Genomic DNA, 24,191 nt, shown 5'->3' on the forward strand with positions numbered 1-24,191 from the left:
CTGACAACCCCTGAAAATGCTCGACAACCCCTGAATATGTTCGACAATGCTTGAAAATTTCCGACAATGCCTAACAAGCCTGTCAACCATTGATAATGATCAACAATGTCTGGAAATCCTAGACAATGCCTTGAAATTATAGACAATTATAGTACCTGAAAGTAGCTACCCAGTAAACATTTTTCCTTGGCCCAACGTTGGCTGACGGTTGTTCGGGTTGGCTGAGGGTAGTGTAGTTTTGCCAACTTTGACAACTTTTGAAATATTTTAATTGAAGATACCTTCGAAGAATTGTTTAAGTTTCCTTCATGGTATTCCCTTTACAATTGTAATGGGACAATGAAAACGCAAAAAAAGTTAGAATTAGGAAGTCGTTCTTTCCAATGTTGGTGTGCAGTTGTACAGAACGTTGGGCCAACGTCATTATTTGCGGGCGAACTACAGTACCGGTAACCCCTCAATTTTTTTACGTTATTGCTATAAGTAAAAAAAAAAAATTGAAATGTTTTTCTAAATCATGCATCACTATATGAGGATCACTAATTCTGAAAAAAAAACACTAATTCGCAAATTTAGCTGCACTTTTTCAAGTTTGTTAGCAGCAGCTAGTTTTTTTTAGTGTTATACTCTGTAATATACTCTGCCTTCTTAAAATTGATCAGGGCTGTAGTTTCATCTCGCAATTTTTACGTGCTCCGTTCATTTAATACTCTACAATGCCTGACAATTTTCGACAATGCCTGAAAATGTTCTCTAATGACTAAAAAATCTGTCAACCACTGATAATAATCGACAATGCCTGGAAATCCTAGACAATGCTTGGAAGTAGCTACTCCACAATGCCTGACAACCCCTAAAAATGCTCGACAACCCCTGAAAATGTTCGACAATCCCCGAAAATGTTCGACAATGCCTAACAAGCCTGTCAATCACTGATAATGATGGACAATGGTTGGAAATCCTAGACAATGCCTGAAAATTATCGACAATGCCTGAACGTAGCTACTCTACAATGCCTGACAACCCTGAAAATGCTCAACAACCCCTGAAAATGCTCAACAACCCCTGAAAATGCTCGACAACCCCTGAAAATGTTCGACAATGCCTGAAAATGTTCTATAATGACTAACAAACCTGTCAACCACTGATAATGATCGACAATGCCTGGAAATCCAAGACAATGCCTGAAAGGAGCTACTCTACAATGCCTGACAACCCCTGAAAATGCTCGACAACCCCTGAAAATGTTCGACAATGCCTGAAAATGTTCTATAATGACTAACAAACCTGTCAATCACTGATAATGATCGACAATGCCTGGAAATCCAAGACAATGCCTTGAAATTAGCCTACCGACAATACCTGAAAGTAGCTACTCTACAATGCCTGACAACCCCTGAAAATGCTCGACAACCCCTGAAAATGTTTGACAATGCCTGAAAATGTTCTATAATGCCTAACAAACCCGTCAACCACTGATAATGATCGACAATGCCTGGAAATCCTAGACAATGCCTGGAAATTCTCAACAATGCCTGAAAGTAGCTACTCTACAATGCCTGACACCCCTGAAAATGCTCGACGACCCCTGAAAATGTTCGACAATGCCTGAAAATGTTCTATAATGCCTAACAAACCCGTCAACCACTGATAATGATCGACAATGCCTGGAAATCCTAGACAATGCCTGGAAATTCTCAACAATGCCTGAAAGTAGCTACTCTACAATGCCTGACACCCCTGAAAATGCTCGACAACCCCTGAAAATGTTCGACAATGCTTGAAAATGTTCTATAATGCCTAACAAACCCGTCAACCACTGATCATTATCGACAATGCCTGGAAATCCTAAACAATGCTTGGAAATTCCCAACAATGCCTGAAAGTAGCTACGGTACTCTGCAATGCCTGACAACCCCTGAAAATGCTCGACAACTCCTAGAAATGCTCCACAACCCCTAGAAATGCTCCACAACCCCCCAAAAAACCAACAATGCCCGACAATGCCCGACATTGCCCGACAATGCCCGACAATGCCCGACAATGCCTGACAACGCCTGACAATGCCTGACATTGCCCGACAATGTCTACAATGCCTAACAATGGGTATTTAGAGGTACCGCCTAAAAAGAGTGAAAAAGACTTGGGTGTTATGATAACGACTGATCTTAAAACATCCACCCATGTCTCGTATGCAGTTAAAAAGGCGGAGATGGTCCTGGGTGTTTTAAAACGAACACTGGTAAGCAGGGACAAGCATGTCTTTTTAAGATTATATAAACAGTTGATCAGGCCCCACTTGGAATTTGCAGTGGCGGCTTGGAATCCCCATTCTGTTCGGGACATTGATTTGCTAGAGAGGGTGCAACAACGAGCAACAAAATGCATTCATGGACTGAAAAACCTAACCTATGAACAAAGACTGTTTGAACTAGACCTTCTCTCGGTGGAAAAACGGAGATTAATTTTTGATTTGACAGAAGTTTTTAAATTAGTACACAATGTTTCGGTATCACCATGTTCCAAATATTTCCTTTTTAACTCTAATTCAACCAGAGGCCATAATTTTAAATTGCATAACCAGTTTGCTCAACTGAACTGCCGTAAATTTTCCTTTGCCAATAGAGTAGTCGATACTTGGAATAATTTACCATATGCTGTAGTCAATAGTATGTCTATTGCGACATTTAAGCGACGTGTCGAAAACTATTTATGATTGTGTCTTATCTTTTTTGTTCCTTGTGATTTTTGTTTTCTCTTCAAAATTTTCTTATTTTTATTTATTTATGTTTTCTTATCAATTGTTATCTGCGAGCTATGTTAATGTTTTTCTCTGTAGTACCATGTGTACTGGACCAGAATACATTATTATTATTATTATATCTCAACTTTTAAGTATCATATGAAGTTGGCTTTGGGGTCATTCCATGTCAAGTGATCCAGAAAAATGGGATTTTGTAACCCACCCTCTCAGATTTTAATGAAAATTTACACACTGATAAAACTTTTCTTCCTGATTTGAAAAAACTAATTTTTTTTTTAAATTGGTCAACTAAAACAAAAGTTACGGCCACTTAAAGTTGACTGCTTTTTGTGATCGCTGAAGCGTAAAATCCATTTCGCTTTCACAAGTTTAACTATAGGAAGATATTTCTCAGCTCATAAGAAATTGTACTGACTGATATTTTCAGGTATTGTACGTAGGACATATACTTCTTAAGCCATATCACTCAAAACTATTCCAGCTTGACGAAAAAAGGTTTCATAGCTGTGACGTCACATTTGAGGCAAGCCTCAAATCGTAGCTAATTCGTTCATGATGATTTCTGGGCGACTTTGCGAAAGAAAAAGGCACGCATAATGCAGTGTATGGAAGTTTTCTGATCTGAAGTGAAGCACAGCTTGGCGTTGCCTCTCCTCGCGTATTTCAACGATTTTGACCACGTGAACGCTCGATATAAATATCGCCACAGAAACAGAAAAAATTAAAGCACAGTTTGGGTGTAGAAACGTAAAATTTAAGGGAAAGGGGGCACGACTACAGCAATTCACACAAATAAAAGCACCTAAAAACGTGCAATATTTACTACTTTTTAACAAATACAATATTTATGTAAATATGTAAATGTAAAATAGTAAATGTAATATTTATTCTGTGATAACCATATCTTTGATATAAATTTTGCTTTGCCAGATGTTGGCAGGTGAGGCACTGCCTCCCCTGCCTCCCCTGACTGCACGTCTCTGATAGCTGATGATAGCCAGGTCATTTAAACGCTGCTGTGTTTGTGTATACCGTAAATACGTTTACAACCTACGCAAAATAGAAAGGGATCATTCTGCTGCGCATGGAAAATGTTCGACAATGCCTGACAAACGTGTCAAAAACCAATAATGATCGACAATGCCTAAAAATTCTAGATAATGCTAGGAAATGCCCAACAATGCCTGAAAGTAGCTTAATTTAGAATGCCTGAATACCCCTGAAAATGCTAGACAACCCCTGAAAATGTTCGACAATGCCTGACAAACCCCTCAACCACTAATAATGATCAACAATGCCTGGAAATCCTAGACAATGCCAGGAAATTATCGACAATGCCTGAAAGTAGCTACTCTACAATGCCTGACAACCCCTGAATATGTTTCATAATGCCTGAAAATGTTCGACAATGCCTCACAAGCCTGTCAACCACTGATAATGATCGACAATTGTCATTTTATTCTTTTAAAAAACAACACAAATATTCACTCATCGCCAAATATTAGCACGATTAATTTTGTATTACCTTTATGCTACCGATAGACTACTAAATATATTTCTCTATGACCATCTTCTAACACCTTGTCTCAATTTTCGTTATTGAATTATTCTTATCGCAATTTTAGAACTTCTATTAGAATCTGGGGTATCTGCTTGACTCGAAGACCCATGGTCTCTTCGCAGATTCCCGTTGCTGAAAATTCCTTTTTTATTGCTGCTGTATTTACCTACAACGAAATAAAATCAATCAATCAATCAATCAATCAATGCCTGGAAATCCTAGACAATGCCTGGGAATTCCCAACAATGCCTGAAAGTAGTTAGCCTACTCTACAATACCTGAAAACCCCTGAAAATACTCTACAACCTCCCAAAAAGCTGACAATGCCTACAATGGATATTTAGACGTACCCCCTGAGAACCCCTGACATCTGAAAATGCTCGACAACCCCTGAATATGTTCGACAATGCTTGAAAATTTCCGACAATGCCTAATAAGCCTGTCAACCATTGACAATGCCTGGAAATCCTAGACAATGCCTTGAAATTACCGACAATGCCTGGAAGTAGCTACTCTACAATGCCTGAAAACCCCTGAAAATTTTTGACAACCCCTGAAAATATTCGACAATGCCTGAAAATGTTCCATAATGACTACCAAACCTGTCAACCACTGATATTGATCGACAATGCCTGGAAATTCTAGACAATGCATAATGGTATTTGGCTTCAATAAGGCACCCTTTATTAGTTTTTGGCATGTTTAGACACAGATACAGCAACAACATAGCCTACATTACTAGAACTTAAAAATGTAATCAACTGTTCTAAATAATACAAAATTTGTTATCTGAGTACCAAATTAAGTAGGCCTACTTTTTTTCAGTTGGATTGAGCAAGCATTACACTGTGTAACAACTCACCCCAATAGTAGTTGGCTGAATAAGATCAACATATGTCAAACATGTGACACTCAGCTTTAAAATATTTATAATGAATCAAAGGTCTTCTTCAAGTCTGATTTAACTTTGAAGCCAGTTAAATATCACTCATAGTTTTGTAGCAAAAACATTTTTTTTGACACAGCAAAAATTTACTTTTCATACCTGGTCACAGCGGTAAACCATAATCTCTTCGTGGGAAAATTTTAACATAAAGTTCCCGAATCCGTTCGTCTGTATATAATGACCGAAGAAACACACACTTGAACTTCTTTTCAAACAGTGTATTTCTGTAAAATTAGCCCGCGGCTATCGAAATGGGGTGCAACGCGATACACCTCTAAAACTGTCACTACGATACAGATTACTTGGATAAAAGACGGAGAATTTGTCCAGCTAGCAAGCACCAAATAAACCAGTTAAATGTGCGACCGACTTCCAACAAACAACTTCGAGAATGAATCAGAAAAACTTGTGATAACTCAAAGGCACGCCAGCAATAGCGCGACGCAACATTTCATGTCCAAACAGGTTTCAACTGAAACAGGTTTAAACAGGTTTGACACAAGTCTTACGAACGATGGTGCAATTTTGGCTCATGTTTTAGGAATTTCCATGACTCAATATTCAGTAGACCTGAACGGTTTTTATATAACGTTTGATTAGGTGAACAATTGTCTGGAACATAGCGGCCCCTAGTTATGACAGTCTGACATGGCATAACTAAAAAAGAATTGACGACAATTGTGAGCCAATGAATAAAACACATGATACACAAATTGTTTGAATCACTCACGTTTAAGTTAATACGCAAATACAAAGGACATGCAAAGAATGAACAGCAATAAGAATAAACACGACGATACATGAAATTGGTACCATAGGTAGTAGGTACACGCAAAAAATGACGCTATATACAATGGTTGCGATAATAACCGACTGTTCTGGGCTCAGACAAGTGTCGGCCACCGCAGACAAAACCAGGCTCAAACCCTAACACTTAGGTGTTCTTTACGGGGGCGAGGCACGAAATATCCCTCAACACATAGTCTACTTTCACTTTCCCCGTACTCTCATCATAGTTGCAGACGGCAACTTTAGCTCTACGAACCACAGGCTTCCCTTTCCTAATTTGTGGAACTACCTCATGCACCCTCCCAAGTTGATACTTCCCACGTTTACCAATGTCCTGGAGAGAACCCACCACTACAAGTTGACCAGGCTCCAAATTCTCGGCCATTTTTAGCCATTTTTTCCGGCCCTGAAGACCTGGCAAGTAAAAATCGATCCATTTACTCCAAAACTGCTGAGAAAGTGACAAATTGAACCGATAATCCCTTCTTAATTGGTCACGATCATGTGGTTGCCCAACAGCACAGTATGGGTCTAAGTATGGGGTCAAAAGTGAGGCAGGGGTGATGACAGTAAAATCCCTAGGGTCGTCACTCAAAGGTACTAAAGGGCGTTCGTTCACGATCCGAACGGCACTGCCTGTGTACGTAAGCAGTTCAATAAAATTGGGCTTACGACTTGAAGAGTCCAAAATGTGAAAAAATGCAATTTTAAATTGTTTAACCATTGCCTCCCAGGCGCCACCTTGCGCCGGAGCATACGGAGGTATAAATTCCCAGTTTATCTCTCTCTGTCTCAGGGCGTTGTAAAATTCAGCTGATTCTATCAACTCGGGTAACTTCTTAGATGCTGCCTGAAAGGCACTTCCATTGTCGGAATAGATAGCATTAACCTGCCCACGTAAATCTGTAAACCTTGTAAAGGCAAGTAAAAAATCACTCAGCGACAATGACGTAACCAGCTCAACATGAATAGCGCGAGATGCCATACATGTGAACAAGAGTCCCCAAGCTTTTTTGTGACTTCTACTTTCAACAAAGGTTAAAGGTCCAAGATAGTCTAAGCCGCAATCAAAAATGGGTTTCCTATGCGCAGTTGTGCGAGACAAAGGTAAATCAGACATGAGCTGCCTTATAGGTCGAGCTTTCTCAATCGCGCATACACCACAGTCATTAAGATACCTCTTCACGGAGGCATTACCATTAGCGATCCAAAACTTCTGTCGCGTAGACAACAAAGTGTGCTGTACTCCACAGTGCGCATTTCCATTATGATGCGACAGTACAACAAGCCTAGTGAAGGGGTGCTTCGAAGGCAAAACAATCGGATGCTTTGCTTCAAGAGAGATCTCGGGAGAATTACTTAAGCGCCCTTCAATGCGGATTACACCAGCGTCATCTACACAAGGTCTGTACTTTTTAAGTGAACGTAATTCTTTCAAGCGTTCCTTCTCACGTTGCGAAGCGCCAACACTACCTCGCTTTATCACTTCCTCAAGGGCATCCGGCGATTGTTTGGTCATTAAATGTACCACATCGCCATACACGCTCTTCTGAACAAACTTCACAGCCAATTCTGAAGCACTGTTAAGATAAGATGCATCCAGTTTTGGCTTCACAAAGCTACGCTTTCTCGTTTTACAGCACAAAAATTCAACAAAAGCAACCAAATAAGCGATTCTCTTTTTCATAACATACAAAGAAGGTGCGGCCTCGATCAATCTGTGAAGACCACCCTGTCCAACGTCAAGCGACTCCTCTTCGTCACGAAGATATAGGCTATGGACAGGTACTGGAGTGGCATTTTCTACAGATGGAATTTCCTCACACTGGTAGAGAAGACTAGAACCATTTAACCACAACTCTCGAAATTCTTTCTTTGTAATAAGATTTGGCCTTGTGCCAACATCAGCTGGGTTCATATCGGTAGGGCAAAAACGCCAATCCTGGGCTCCAGACAACAATAAAATATGCTCAACTCGACGCGTAATAAACTTATTCAAACGTAGCCTAAATCAGGGTTTTTAACCCACTGCAACACAGTACGAGAATCACACCAAAAATACTTAAGGCAGTCGGGCATCTTCAATGCCTCGTAGGCCTGCTTCACGAGTCTTGCTGTATTCAAAGCGGCAACAAGCTCTTTCCTAGCTATCGGCCAAGAAAACTGATTTTTTACAACAATGGTAGATTTACCCAGAACGAAAGACACACTCGGAACTCCGTTAACCAGTCTACGTAAGTAAACAACAGAAGAGAAAGCTTGATTCGAAGCATCACTAAACCCATGCAATTGATATGAAACAATATCATCCGGACTGCACACACCAGAGTTTGCAAAATACCATCTCGGTAACGAAAAATCCTTAAGCAGGTCCAAAGAGCGAAGCCACGACTCCCACACTTTAACAAAGCTATCAGGGACCTCGGTGTCCCAATCAAACTTGTCTATCGCCAATTGCTGAAGTATAAGGCGTGCTTTTAGAAAAAATGGCGCTCCAAAGCCTAGCGGATCAAAATTTTGTCCAAGCTGACTGAGCATACTTCGGCGCGTGTGTTTAGCTAAGGGCTTTAAGGAACATGCGATACGCATCTCGTCAGACTCGGTTTGCCACACACAACCCAATGTCTTCGCTGATGGCAAAGCCATATTTTCAGTCTGAAAATCAATGTCACGAATCAAAGGTGAAAGCATCTCATTATCCAAATTTGACAAGACAATCATAGCCTCCTTGTTAGCACTCCACTTACCAAGTTTAAACCCACGGCTATCAAACAAAGCAATTGATTCATGAGTGATTTGCTGAGCTTCCTCTAAGCTATCAGCCGAAAATATAAAATCATCCCTGTACATATTATTTGCAATATTGCAGAGAGTCAATTCACCAGCACTGCTGGGATTCTGCTCGATCATTTTCTTTATAGCCAAGCAAGCGATATACAGGCTACTCTTTATTCCCCAAGGGTGTACACAAAAACGAAATGGTACCATCCTACCATTTTCAAGGTCATCATCTTCAAACCACAATATACGAAACAAATCCCTTTGCGACTCAGGTAACTTTATTTGAAAGAAGCATTTAGTCACATCAGCCATGAGACCAAATCTACCAAGCCGAAATCTAGCCAAGACATTTACCAGAGGGTTTAACAAGTCAGGACCCGAAAACATTACATCATTAACACAAGTTCCTCGAAATTCAGACTTGCCATCGTAAACAATGCGCTTTTTTAATTGTGACGTAACAAAGTATGGTAAATACCATTCAAATCCCTTGACATTTCCTGCTTCACCAGTACGCTCAATATAGCCATTTGATTTAAGATCTTTCATGGTGTCAGTAAGGAAATCACGAAGTTCAGGTTGTTTTAAAGCCTTCTTCCTTAAAGCAGCAACTCTATCTGACGCCAACACAAAATTGTTAGGTAGATCAATATCTTCCTTCAACGGAACAGGTATCTCAAATCGACCATCTTTCAACTCAATATTCGGTTCGACAAGTTCTCTAGCCAAATTATCATTGCGAGACAATTCACAGGTTTCATTTTGCAAAGTCAAATCCTGAATGACTTTATTCAGGTCTGCTATTTCCATATCACGAGACTCAATTTTACGCTGAAAGCCAGAGATGACATCCGACTCTGAAGACGTCTGCACTCTGCACACTTTAGCAACGCTTTCATCTAAGGGTGACTTACCACCACAAGCCAACCAACCGAGAGGAGTGAGCAAAGCATGTGGTTCACTACGATTTTCACCAACACGCTCTTTTTTGGCCCACATCAAATAAGCGTTGTCGTTGCCAATCAGTACATCTACAGTACTACAATCATTCAAATGAAACATATTCACGTCATGAAAATGACGGAAACCATTTAAATCTTGTTTATGCGGTAAAGTTTTAACATCATCAGCCCAAGCTGGGTTAACCACCGAGGTTATATCACAAAACAGTTCATCTGTCTCTAACGACTGGATGTTGAGTTTGACAAGGTCAGCACAAGTAGTTTTCTGACCAGCCAGGGTATCCATTTTAAACGACGCTTTATCGTACGGTTTAAGATCAAGTTCACACACCAAATCACTTGAAACAAACGTCAACTGCGAACCAGGATCATGCTGACAATACACCAACTTCGATTTGCCAGTCATTGGATTCAAAACACGAGCAGCAATAATGCGGTTAAAGGCTGCTTTAACATTTCCAATCTTAACATTACGCACAGGAACTCTGGCACGAGCATCATCTTTCCCAACAGAATCCAGAGAATCATGTGACGTCACATAAAAATCATGCAGAAGAAAATAGTGTTTCCTATCGTTGTTAGGCCCACACTTACGACAGTTATTTGCATGAACGCAATCCCTAACCATATGCTGGCGCAAACAATTCAAGCTTTTGCCAGCTTTCACAATGACATCTCTCCGATCTTTAGGTGTCAAGCGCAAAAATTCTTTACAATTAGACAAAAAATGATATTCAACTTGACCACGTGACAAACAACAAATGCATGCCGGTAGGTTTTTACGTCTGGCTTCACCACCGCGCGGTGCGCCAACAACAGTCGAGTACTGCGAACTCCCTGACATCACATCATCATGGGGTTTTACGGACGTCTGCCTAACCGGACATGAAGGCAATTTTCCTTTGCCAAACTTTTTAAATTGCTGCGACTCACCAGAATCGCCCATTAGCATAATGCTAAAATCAGTCGACTTACGCGTTTCCTCCCGTACTACAAATTCAAACAAACTCTGAAAAGTAGGCTCATCAGTGCCACCATACTGATCACCTAAAAAGTCAAGATAACGCTGCTTAGCGTCAAACGGGAGTCGCTTAGCCAAATCCAAAACAAAACGTCCTTCCAATTTGTCACGCTGACCATAAGCTTGCGCGTAAAGCAAACACTGCGATAATTCATCTTTAAACTCTTTCAGATCACTGGAAGAGGTCGAAGTCAATTTGCTACCATAGCGATACTTTCTAATTTCCGGTTCTGCAAAAAGACCTCCACGAACCCCAAAACGCTGGGACAAGCGAGCTAACGACATTTCTATCCTGTCTTCCTCTGACAAGCCAGGGGTGTCAGAAACCAAATTAGCAATCGTTTGTGCAGCTGTCCTAACACAAGCTGCTTGTAACAAAGTTAAACGAGTCCCCTTAAAGGGCGAAGCTGCCATTAAGGCCGTAACACGATTTTTAAAGAAGATAAATGGCATATTATTACCATCGTAACCAATCAAGGCCATCGTTACGATGGCCAATCAAGGCCATCGTAACCAAACGTCCTACTATTTTGGTATTCAAAAAAGCAATCCTGCTGTTGAGAACTCGATTTAGCGGGAGAAGACAAGCTATATCCCTTAAGGGGCTGAGTGGGCTCAGTCACGTGCACAGCCCGATCACGATCCTCACATACGTTAAAATCAGGAGACGCGATACGCCTCTCACAACCACCCAAATTACGTGTAGCTGGGCGATCAAAACCTAGCGGCGCAGAAAACTGTGAAGGGGGCAAAGCATTACTACTAATGGCGGCCCCGTGACCTGTACGCTCTGGGGGAGGAGTTCGGTTGTAATTCGCAGACCTTGGCTCTACAGCATTCGGAAGACCCTTAGCCGCGGCCCCGAGACCTCCTGAAACAGCTGGAAAACGTGTGGATTGCCCTGGTCCACTCACAGGTTGAACAGGCGTTTGGAAAAGGTTATGTAAATTAAACTGCGATTGATGTTCATTTCTGGAATGCCTAGAAGAGCCCTTCTTAGAGCTACGCCGAGAGCCCACCTCTGATCGATATTCAGCTAAAACTACCTCTTTACGTTGTTCAGCCCTCAACTGAGCGTCTTTGAGTGCGAACTCAGCAGCTCTCGCGGCTGCCTCAGCTGCTCTCGCTTCGGCCTCAGCTCTCGCGGCAGCCTCAGCTCGAATGGCCTCAGCTCTCGCGGCAGCCTCAGTTCGTATGGCCTCAGCTCGCGCGGCAGCCTCAGCAGCTCTCGCTTCGGCCTCAGCTCTCGCGGCAGCCTCAGCTCGAATGGCCTCAGCTCTCGCGGCAGCCTCAGCAGCTCTCGCTTCGGCCTCAGCTTGTATTTGGAGCTCCTCTCGTCTTAGCTGCAGGTTAATTTGTGCCACTATCCGAGACGAAGTCCTAGACATCCTAGTGCTTACATTTGAGGCGCTATCCTCAGGATGTATGTCAGCATCCAACATATCTGAGAACTCACTTTCTTTTTGTTCAAAGTTATTTTTTAACGAGTTAAATTCGGGATCTACCCTATCACGAAGTTCTGCCAAGATTGCAGAGTTAAAGATTTTAGTCAAAAGAGCATGGAAATGCCGTAATTCCTCTTCTAAAGTAGATAACTTAGATCTAAAAATTAACAGTTCCTGCTTATCACTCAAAGAACCTAGGGCCACAGAAAGTTTCCCAATTTGAGTCAAAATATCCCGTCTAAGATGCCGGGCCTCTCGAACTGACTTAGCCTTATCGTTAATGGGTCCCTCCCCAGAATGGCCTGCCCGACCGCAAAGAACATCATCAGGCTTAAACTCAGTCGAGTCGACGGCGGTCGAGTCCCTGTCGCCACCGAGTGTAGACATATTAAATGTTGGGGCTAAATTAACAATTAAAAAAATTAAGTTACACAAACACACAAAATTATTAGGCTACAGTAGTTATAAAAAACTTAACTGCAAAGACCGTAAAAATACAAAAAAGAATTTAAATGCACGATACCGTAGCTGTACGGGTATGAAGCCCTAAAGTCCACAAAACTTCCTTGGATTCTTCCACTTGAATCTACAAGCACAGATGGATTGTCTTTTAATCTTCTTTCTTGCCAATGAATGTCAAAGTTATTTTTCTTCAGTACCAAACTGAGAAGAAATGTTTTTACTTTTTGTTGTGTTGAAAATGAATTCTTAGTTCCGCCCGTGAACTCACACCCATAGATGAGAAGTATAAAATAAATGATAACTTTAATGTACAAACGATACCACCCAGTATATCGTGGACGCGTGAAAATAGCAAGACAGTCCGACCCTCGTGTCGTTATCTTCTATCGTTGATCACAGTCTTTCTGTAAACGAAAAGACCTTGGCTACTAACATAAAATAATTACGCTTAAAATGACGTTATAAACACGTTCAAAACAATCTACGATATATAAGAATCAAAGGAATCTACAAAACGGCAAACAAATCTACAAATCGATGTTACGTCGGAAGAACCGAATTATTAAACATTTTGTCGAAATGTGCTCTGTTGATCAATAACTAAAAAACAATAATGAAATAGCAACATACACTCACCTAAATTTTGTCGGGCGATCCTTTCCTAACTACTAAATCGATTCTCAACAGAATTGGTACGTTCATGTACTGTAGTTAACTAATGTAACATTAAAATTATGAATTTCGCTAAGAACAGACTTCATATTATATAGTACGAAAAGAGAAGAGAAATGATTCCAATGATAGCGTCATACTCAAAAAGATACAAGCTGCCTTTGCCGGCGCAAACTTCTAACTACGTTGGTTTAACGTCAAAATACACAGAGTAGACAAAATGTAAGATTTTGCTGACGCTCAAATAAACGGCTAAACGAAGCAGCATTCACAATAACAACACATTGGGCATTACGTAGCGGGTTTAGCATCAAAACAAACCAGTCAGTTGAGGTCAGTTTCCTAAAAACTCTGTTTATGGCACAAATTATCAGCAGGGGTTATATCAATCAGTGGGGATATTCTCTTTAAATGCTCGAAACAAAGGAAATAAATTGTTTTTTCTTGTTATGACCCGAAGTGACTTAGACATCGACTTCCGATTTCGAAACTAAAAAACAATGATGTAATAAGGGTGCGAACAGTGAACGTAACACTCCCCCCTAAAATATGGAGTTGACAAAACAGCATATTTTAAAACACAATACGTTCACGTGACAACAAACACAGGCATCTTGTGATCGATGCAAACATAATGAAACCTATTGTTCGTGTTTGTGGTGCATCCGATCGTAGATTCGCAGTTTTCTTCTTTCATCAGATGAACGTCAAACATTGTTCGCATGAGCAAGGCTCGTTTATTGTTTATAAAGTTCATATGCATCAAGCATGTCAGACTGTTTTATGTGTAATTTTATTTGTTGTCTTGTTTTCTGCCGGCTAGGGGTCGACGTCCTATTACCGTCGGACAGAAAACAGAGGACTGTTACTCGTGTCTATCTGATTCACAGATTAGACAGAGCTTGGTGACTGGCCTTAGCAGCTCACCGCTGTTTGTTTTCAATCGAACTTGTCGTACAAGGCCGTCTTTTCCGGGGTAGCATTCTATGACTCGTCCGGTTTTCCATTTACTTCGAGGAAAGTGATCTTCCACGATTAGCACCACATCGTCGACCTTTAGATTGGGTTGCCGATCTGGCCATTTTTCACGTACAGCTATGGTGGGCAGGTATTCTCTGAGCCATCGCTTCCAAAAGGAATTCGTCAGATATTGTACCTGTCGCCATCTGTTTCTTACATAGTTATCCTTTGAATCAAATACCCCTGGTGGCATGTTTTCGATGGAACGATTAAGTAAAAGGTGGTTAGGAGTTAGTGGCACTAATCCATCAGTGTCTAAGCTCACAGGAGTTAAAGGTCTAGAATTTATAATGCTTTCTACTTCAACAAGTAGCGTGTGTAAAACGTCTTCGGTGACCGTTTGATTTTTAAGTAGGACATTGAGAATGCGTTTTATAGAACGTATCATTCTTTCCCAGGACCCTCCCATATGTGGAGCAGATGGAGGGTTGAACTTCCAAATTATTTTGTCCTGTTTCAGACATTCGGCGATGACAGACTGGTTTAACTGATCTAAAGAACGTTTTAACTCCCTTTCAGCTCCAATAAAATTGGTACCGTTATCAGAAAATAATTCCTTTGGCTTTCCCCTTCGTCCGATAAATCGACGAAAGGCTTGAAGAAAGGAATCTGTAGACAAATCTTTCGCGACTTCGATATGCACGGCTCGAGTCGTGAGGCATGAAAATACGCAACCGTAACGTTTTTCAACGCTGCGGCAACGCTTTACTAAGAAAGGACCACAGTAGTCGACACCGCAACAAGAGAAAGGCGGTTCATACCACTGCAGTCGGGCAGAAGGCAAATCTGCTATTTTTTGATACAGGCGAGGGGAACTTCTCTTCTTACACAAGAGACATTTTGAGATTTCTTTTCTTACAGCTACACCGCCTTTGATTATCCAGAATTTTTCTCGAATTAATGACCAAGTAAAGGTAAATCCAGAGTGTCCACACAATTTGTGGAAGTGCCGAATATACAAATTGGTCAAATTATTGCTGTAAGGAAGAATTATCGGGTGCTTACTTTCATAGTCAATCGTTGCGTTGCGCAACCGTCCGCCAATGCGCAGCAGTCCATGTATCATGCAGGGATCTGCTTTGTAAAGTGGTCGTATATTGGTATTTGCTTGAATTTTCTTTTTCAAGTGACTTTCTAGAGGTAAACCCTTTTCTAGAAGGTTGATAACAGGTTTAAACTCTTTTCCTTGCACGTACTGCAACAATTTAGTTTCGGAAGATTGTAACTCTTCGACAGTAAGGCCGGCAGTGACAGCCGCCTTTTTATCTTTTAGAAATTTTACAAAACGGATTAACCAGCAAGCAGCCCTTTTAAGCTTATATAGATCTGAGTATCTGTTAATTAAGTCATCTACTGTAGCATGCTCACTGACAGTTGAACATTGGACTGCCGCAACGCCTTTTTCTTCCAGCGGCTTGAATTCATCTGGAATCTCAGAATGGTTTGCTTCGGGAGCCGTCGGCCAGCAACTTTCGGGCGAGACAACATCCTTTCCCCAAGGCAGTGATGAATCGTACTGACCTTGGGTGTGGGTAACTTGATCTTCTAGCAATTTGAAGACATGCCTGTCTTCTTTGGACGTGGGACGTAGCGCATTATCCGGCTCGAAGTCCCGAAACCATGACCTTTGTATTGCTTTATCGACGTGATCGTCCATTTGAATAAAATAGGACTGCAATCCGTCCTTTCGATCGCTTTCTAAAGCGGGGCCCAGCAAAGACCAACCGAAAGGTGTGAGAACGGCGTTTGGTTGCTTTCCATCGCCCACTTTCATTTCCAGAATCCTGTGCGCGTTTGGACAGTCGAGCCCAATTAGCATGGAAACCCGATTTTTATTAATTTCTGGAAACTTTAAATTGTGCAGATGAGGCAGTTTCTCTAAGTCAGCTTTGCTTAATGTTTCGTTAGGTTGAATAGGCAATTGTTTTACACAGATTATGTTGTTTAGATGAAACTTCGACGTTTCACTTGCAATTCCTTCCACGGTCATGTCTACATTAAACCGTTTTAGTGGAGATAGTTCTTTTGTTAATGTCGAAACGCTGACTTTTACTGGTTCGCCACATATGCCAAGTTGGCGTATTAGCTGCTCATCGCAAAACGATGCTTCAGACCCATTATCCAGAAAAGCATAAGTCTCGATTACCTTTTTTCCAGCAGCAACTTTCACAGGTACAACGGTTCGAAACCCTCTTGACGCTTGTTTAGAACAATAGAAGCTTGTGGTGTCTTGCTCCTTCTTCTTTGAAGAGACCTCATCGAAATTGCCTTCCTTGATGGCTTGAGACCTGTGTAAAATACGGCTGTGGCGTTTGCCGCAGTCTGTTACAGTGCATAAATAGTCACTTTTGCAGTTACTGCTAAAGTGAGGGCCGAGACATACAAAGCATAATCTTTTTCTTTTGACAAATTCCATTCTTTCTTGGACAGGCAATTTGCCAAGATCTCTGCACTTGTATGTAGCGTGTCCTTTTGAGCAATACTCACACGGTAAACGTCGTGGAAAATCATTGAGCGAGGATTTCCTATGAGCTTGCTGTTTTGCGTCGCTAACAGAGACGGTCGCACATAGCTTTCGTTTCGAGAAGTCATTGTCACTCCGTACCTTACTTGAGGCTGAATTTAAAAAGGTAAACTCTTCCGGGTACGCTTGAAGAAGTTTAGATTTTTCCTCTACAAACACAACAAAATCTTTAAAGTTTGGTTTACGCTCTTCGTTGTTGTAAATGGTTGCATATCTGACCTTCCACTGTTCAAACATCGAAGAGGGTAACTTTTCTGCCAATTTTTGAAGGCAATCGATGCTGCTGAGGTCGGTGTAGTCGCCTAACCCTTCCAACGTCATTAGACATCGTTTCAACCGATTAGAGAAATTTGAAATGTCTAATTTACTCTCTTTCCTAATATTTGGCGCTTTCATTAGACTACGCTGAAATGCCTCAGCGATCACTCTTGGTTTGCCAAACCGTTCGTACAACACTTTGCGCGCTTCTTGGTAGCCCCTTTCGGACGACAATATTGAACTACAGTGTGCAACTGCTTCTTTGGCCGCACCCTCGGTGTGTTGCAGAAGCATAGCTAACCTTTGCTGATAGCTGAGTTTTTACCGTCTACATTTTCAGTGAAGAACCTCACAAAGGCACAATATGATTCTGGCTCCCCGTGAAAGGTGGGGCATTCCAGTTTGGGCCAGTGGCGTAGCCAGGAAAAAAATTTGGGGGAGGCCAAATATTTGATGAATTGAAGAGAACGACAAAGTGTTTGATTTAAGACATCGCCACCTGATGTGCAGTGGCGTATCCTGGTGGCTTGAGCAAGGGGAAACAATGAAACTGGTGGGGGTTAGAGCGTGCCGAAGGCACGCGTATTCTAGGGGGGGTCCGGGGGCATGCTCCCCCGGAAAATTTTTGCAAAATTACACTTAAATAAATGGATTATAGCGCTTTCTGGAAACACTTTTAGGGTAATATTTGTATGAAATTTATTAGCAGATAAACAGCTATTAACTTATTAAAGGTAGCTCTTACACACGAACGGTCAAAATCTGCGGCTAAAACTAGAGAACACCAAAAACTCAGCTACAGAAAAACCCAACAGAGTAAGCCATTCTGAAATTGCTTCCACAAATTAGTTAAAAGAAACTTAAATCCAGAAAACTTTGCGTGATTTACGATTTGCAAAGTTTATTGGTGTCTTTCTGTGTGTCTAAAACAAGTCCTTGGGGTGTTAATAGCCAGATGTCTTGGAAAACGTTATAAATTTCTGCAAATTTTATTATATTTTCAACAAAGGGCTCAACTTCGGAATCCAAACTTCGAAAATTTGGGGGGGGCCATGGCCCCTTTCGCCCCCCCCTGGCTACGCCTATGGTTTGGGCATTACCATTAGTTCAGCAAATGTTGAGAGTAGATCGACGCTGTTCTGAGGGCGCAAATTTTGAGTTTGTGTCAACTGACCTGGCAAATTGTCTCCATTCCCATACCTTGAATTATCCATGTATGGTTGACGTCCCTCCTCGTCTTGTTGCCGGTAGTAGTTGTCGTGATCATCAACATTGACGGGCAGGGAGAATCTTTGTCCTTGGTTCGAAGAAGTCACAAATGTCTGAGCAACTTGAAAAGGTTCATCAGACATATGAAAGGTATTAGATCTATTAACGTAGTTTATAGACGGTGGATTCGTCTTTGAAAGCGACACTTTTGGCGAAGTTTCCCTTTGCGGGACTTCAACAATGGCGCTTTGTTTCACATAACTTGACCCTTTCCTTGCAAGTTTACCTGAACTACACGAAGGGTATGTTGGCGGAGCCAAGAACGTGTCGGAAACGCTAAGATCGCTGCCAACTGAGGGCGCAATGTTCATAGGACTAGTGAAAGGAACAGGCTCACCAGGCGACCGTGAAGACAAAGAAACAGGTGCAGTGATTATAGGTGAGGATAGAAATTCTCCTCCCGATTTAATTTCAGGCTCGTGTTCATTTAACGAATCAGGCTGGAAAATGTCAGGACCGTTAATTACTCTGTCTGCTGCTTCTGCCTTTCGAAGAGCAGACAAAGCTTGTAATCTCTTTTGTTGACTATCCAAAAGCTGCATCTGGAAATGCTGCTTTTCTTCCAATGCGGCTTTCTCTTGTCGCAATTGGGCTTTCTTTTGGGACACTTCGAGGTCAAATTTATTTTGACTATCTATCGACAATAGATTAGCCAGCGCAAGCTCTCTATCTAATTTAGCTTGACGACGTACCCTTTCGGAAGCTGTCGTTGACGCTGTTCCCGACAATTTTCACCAAATCAAACGTCATATAAAAACCGTTCAAGTCTACTGAATATTACGTCATGGAAATTCCTAAAGCATGTGCCAAAATTGCACCATCGTTCATAAGACCTGTTTGGACCTGTTTGGGCCTGTTTAAACAGGAAATATTACATCAGCTTAAACACCTGTTGGAATGACTTCATAATTGTCTTTCATTTATTGCGTCACAGTTACTTTCTACGTGAATTTGAGATATTGATATCTATTCTGGTCATTCGTAAAATGATTGTTTGAAAGTTGGCCGCACATTTAACTGTTGGCTTAGTGCTTGCTAGCTGGACAAAAGTTCCGTCTTTTATCCAAGTAATCTGTTGTGTAGTGACAGTTTAAGTGGTGTACGCGTTGCACCCCCTCGTTTTTGGTAGCCGTGGGCTAATTTTTACAGAAATACACTGTTTGAAAAGAAGTTCAAGTGTGTGTTTCTTCGGTCATTATATGCAGACGAAAGGATCCGGGAACTTTAAGTTACAATTTTCCCACGAAGAAATTATGGTTTACCGCTGTGACCATAAAAAATAAAAGACGATTCTCTGGCTAGTGTTTGTACGGAAGCACAGGCAGCATAAAAAAATAAAAGACGAGTTCTTGTTAGCTGGTGGGCCAAGAAATTAAAGCATAAAAAAATAAAAGACGAAGTTGTTGGTTGGTAGGCTACAAAAGCAAAGAAATAATAAAAGAAGATCTTGTTGGTTGGTAGTCTAAAGAAGCAAAGAAAATTAAAGACATTTCTTCTCGGTAGGCAACTGAAGAACTTTAAGCTAAAAAGTAAAGACATTTCTTCTCAGTTTGGTACAGAAGAAAAAATAACTTTGACATTCATTGGCAAGAAAGAAGATTAAAGGCAATCCATCTGTGCTTGAAGATTCAAGTGGAAGAATCCAAGCAAGTTTTGTGGACGTTTGGACTTCACATACTCGTACAGCTACGGTATCGTGCATTTAAATTCTTTTTTGTATTTTTTACGGTCTTTGCAGTTAAGTTTTTTATAACTACTGTAATTTGTGTGTTTGTGTAACTTAATTTTTTTAATTGTTAAATTTAGCCCTAACATTTAATATGTCTACACTCGGTGGCGACAGGGACTCGACCGCCGTCGACTCGACTGAGTTTAAGCCTGATGATGTTCTTTGCGGTCGGGCAGGCCATTCTGGGGAGGGACCCATTAACGATGAGGCTAAGTCAGTTCGAGAGGCCCGGCATCTTAGACGGGATATTTTGACTCAAATTGGGAAACTTTCTGTGGCCCTAGGTTCTTTGAGTGATAAGCAGGAACTGTTAATTTTTAGATCTAAGTTATCTACTTTAGAAGAGGAATTACGGCATTTCCATGCTCTTTTGAGTAAAATTGTTAACTCTGCAATCTTGGCAGAACTTCGTGATAGGGTAGATCCCGAATTTAACTCGTTAAAAAATAACTTCGAACAAAAAGAAAGTGAGTTGTCAGATAGGTTGGATGCTGACATACATCCTGAGGATAGCGCCTCAAATGTAAGCACTAGGATGTCTGAGAGCTCGTCACGGATAGTTGCACAAATTAACCTACAGTTAAGACGAGAGGAGCTCCAGATCCAAGCTGAGGCCGAAGCAAGAGCTGCTGAGGCCATCGCAAGAGCTGAAGCCATACGAGCTGAGGCTGCCGCACGAGCAGAGGCTGCCGCAAGAGCTGAGGCCATACGAGCTGAGGCCATACGAGCTGAGGCCATACGAGCTGAGGCTGCCGCGAGAGCTGAGGCCGACGCGAGAGCTGCTGAGGCCGAAGCGAGAGCTGCTGAGGCCGCCGCGAGAGCCGAAGCTAGAGCTGCTGAGTTCGCACTCAAAGACGCTCAGTTGAGGGCCGAACAACGTAAAGAGGTAGTTTTAGCTGAATATCGTTCTGAGTTGGGCTCCCGGCGTAGCTCTAGGAAGGGCTCTTCTAGGCATTCCAGAAGTGAACATCAATCACAGTTTAATTTACCTAACCTTTTCCACACGCCTGTTCAATCCGTAAGTGGACCTGTACAATCCACATGTTTTCCAGCTGTTTCAGGAGGTCTCGGAGCCGCGGCTAAGGATCTTCCGAAGGCTGTAGAGCCAAGGTCTGCAAATTACAACCGAACTCCTCCCCCAGAGCGTACAGGTCACGGGGCCGCCATTAGCAGTAATGCTTTGCCCCCTTCACAGTTTTCAGCGCCGCTAGTTTTTGATCGCCCAGCTACACGTAATTTGGGTGGTTGTGAGAGGCGTATCGTGTCTCCTGATTTTAACGTATGTGAGGATCGTGATCGGGCTGTGCATGTGACTGAGCCCACTCAGCCCATTAAGGGATATAGCTTGTCTTCTCCCGCTAAATCGAGTTCTCAACAGCAGGATTGCTTTTTTGAATACCAAAATAGTAGGACGTTCTTCGATAAGGCGGCCTTGATTGGTTACGATGGTAATAATATGCCATTTGTCTTCTTTAAAAATCGTGTTATGGCCTTGATGGCAGCTTCGCCCTTTAAGGGAACTCGTTTGACTTTGTTGCAAGCAGCTTGTGTTAGAACAGCTGCACAAACGATTGCTAATTTGGTTTCTGACACTCCTGGCTTGTCAGAGGAAGACAGGATAGAAATGTCGTTAGCTCGCTTGTCCCAACGTTTTGGGGTTCGTGGAGGTCTTTTCGCAGAACCAGAAATTAGAAAGTATCGCTATGGTAGCAAATTGACTTCTATCTCTTCCAGTGATTTGAAAGAGTTTAAAGATGAATTGTCGCAGTGTTTGCTTTACGCGAAAGCTTATGGTCAGCGTGATAAATTAGAAGGACGTTTTGTTTTGGATTTGGCTAAGCGACTCCCGTTTGACGCTAAGCAGCGTTATCTTGACTTTTTAGGTGATCAGTATGGTAGCACTGAGGAACCTACCTTTCAGAGTTTGTTTGATTTTGTAGTACGGGAGGAAACGTGCAAGTCGACTGATTTTAGCATTATGCTAATGGGCGATTCTGGTGAGTCGCAGCATTTTAAAAAGTTTGGCAAAGGAAAATTGCCTTCATGTCCGGTTAGGCAGACGTCGGTAAAACCCCATGATAATGTGATTTCAGGGAGTTCGCAGTACTCGACTGCTGTTGGCGCACCGCGCGGCGGTGTGGCCAGACGTAGTGACATACCGGCATGTTTTTGTTGTTCGTCACGTGGTCAAGTTGAATATCATTTTTTGTCTAATTGTAAAGAATTTTTGCGCTTGACACCTAAAGGTCGGAGAGATGTCATTGTGAAAGCTGGAAAATGCTTGAACTGTTTGCGCCAGCATATGGTTAAGGACTGTAATCATGCAAACAACTGTCGTCAGTGTGGGCCTAACAACGATAGGAAACACTATTTTCTTCTGCATGATTTTTATGTGACGTCACGTGATTCTCTGGATTCGGTCGGTAAAGATGATGCTGGTGCCAGAGTTCCTGTGCGTAATGTTAAGATTGGAAATGTTAAAGCAGCCTTTAACCGCGTTACTGCTGCTCGTGTTTTGAATCCAATGACTGGCAAATCGAAGTTGGTGTATTGTCAGCATGATCCTGGTTCGCAGTTGACCTTTGTTTCGAGTGACTTGGTGTGCGAACTTGGTCTTAAACCGTATGATAAAGCGTCGTTTAAAATGGATACTCTGGCTGGTCAGAAACCTACTTGTGCTGAACTTGTTAAACTCAACATTCAGTCGTTAGAGACGAATGAACTGTTTTGTGATATAACTTCGGTGGTTAACCCAGCTTGGGCTGACGATGTTAAGACTTTACCACATAATCAGGATTTAAGTAGTTTCCGTCAATTTCATGACGTGAATATGTTTCATTTGAATGATTGTAGTACTGTAGATGTACTGATTGGCAATGACAACGCTTATTTGATGTGGGCAAAAGAAGAACGTGTTGGTGAAAATCGCAGTGAACCGCATGCTTTACTCACTCCTCTCGGTTGGTTGGCTTGTGGTGGTAAGTCACCCTTAGTTGAAAGCGTTGCTAAAGTGTGCAGAGTGCAGACGTCTTCAGAGTCGGATGTCATCTCTGGCTTTCAGCGTAAAATTGAGTCTCGTGATATGGAAATAGCAGACCTGAATAAAGTCATTCAGGATTTGACTTTGCAAAATGAAACCTGTGAATTGTCTCGCAATGATATTTTGGCTAGAGAACTTGTCGAACCGAATATTGAGTTGAAAGATGGTCGATTTGAGATACCTGTTCCGTTGAAGGAAGATATTGATCTACCTAACAATTTTGTGTTGGCGTCAGATAGAGCTGCTGCTTTAAGAAAGAAAGCTTTAAAACAACCTGAACTTCGTGATTTCCTTACTGACACCATGAAAGATCTTAAATCTAATGGCTATATTGAGCGCGCGGGTGAAGCAGGAAATGTCAAGGGATTTGAATGGTATTTACCATACTTTGTGACGTCACAATTAAAAAAGCGCATTGTTTACGATGGCAAGTCTGAATTTCGAGGAACTTGTGTTAATGATGTAATGTTTTCGGGTCCTGACTTGTTAAACCCTCTGGTAGATGTCTTGGCTAGATTTCGGCTTGGTAGATTTGGTCTCATGGCTGATGTGACTCAATGCTTCTTTCAAATAAAGTTACCGGAGTCGCAAAGGGATTTGTTTCGTATATTGTGGTTTGAAGATGATGACCTTGAAAATGGTAGGATGGTACCATTTCGTTTTTGTGTACACCCTTGGGGAATAAAGAGTAGCCCGTATATCGCTTGCTTGGCTATAAAGAAAATGATCGAGCAGAATCCCAGCAGTGCTGGTGAATTGACTCTCTGCAATATTGCAAATAATATGTACATGGATGATTTTATATTTTCGGCTGATAGCTTAGAGGAAGCTCAGCAAATCACTCATGAATCAATTGCTTTGTTTGATAGCCGTGGGTTTAAACTTGTTAAGTGGAGTGCTAACAAGGAGTCTATGATTGTCTTGTCAAATTTGGATAATGAGATGCTT

At 41.7% G+C, this 24,191-nt stretch overlaps 1 protein-coding gene across 1 annotated transcript; it reads right to left on the bottom strand.

The window, feature by feature from the left end:
* Positions 1-14,268: 14,268 nt before the first annotated feature.
* Positions 14,269-17,268, bottom strand: LOC145766966 (uncharacterized). The gene has a single exon (XM_082578690.1). It carries the CDS (start codon positions 17,266-17,268, stop codon positions 14,269-14,271), a length of 3,000 nt encoding a protein of 999 aa, XP_082434816.1.
* Positions 17,269-24,191: the final 6,923 nt, after the last annotated feature.

The sequence above is a fragment of the Aplidium turbinatum genome, chromosome 1 (genome assembly GCF_918807975.1).
Source record: "Aplidium turbinatum chromosome 1, kaAplTurb1.1, whole genome shotgun sequence".
Lineage (NCBI taxonomy): Eukaryota > Metazoa > Chordata > Ascidiacea > Aplousobranchia > Polyclinidae > Aplidium > Aplidium turbinatum.

Excerpts from the sequence above, each read along its gene's own strand:
- LOC145766966 (XM_082578690.1), bottom strand. The coding sequence starts at position 17,268 with ATGACGTTGGAAGGGTTAGGCGACTACACCGACCTCAGCAGCATCGAT.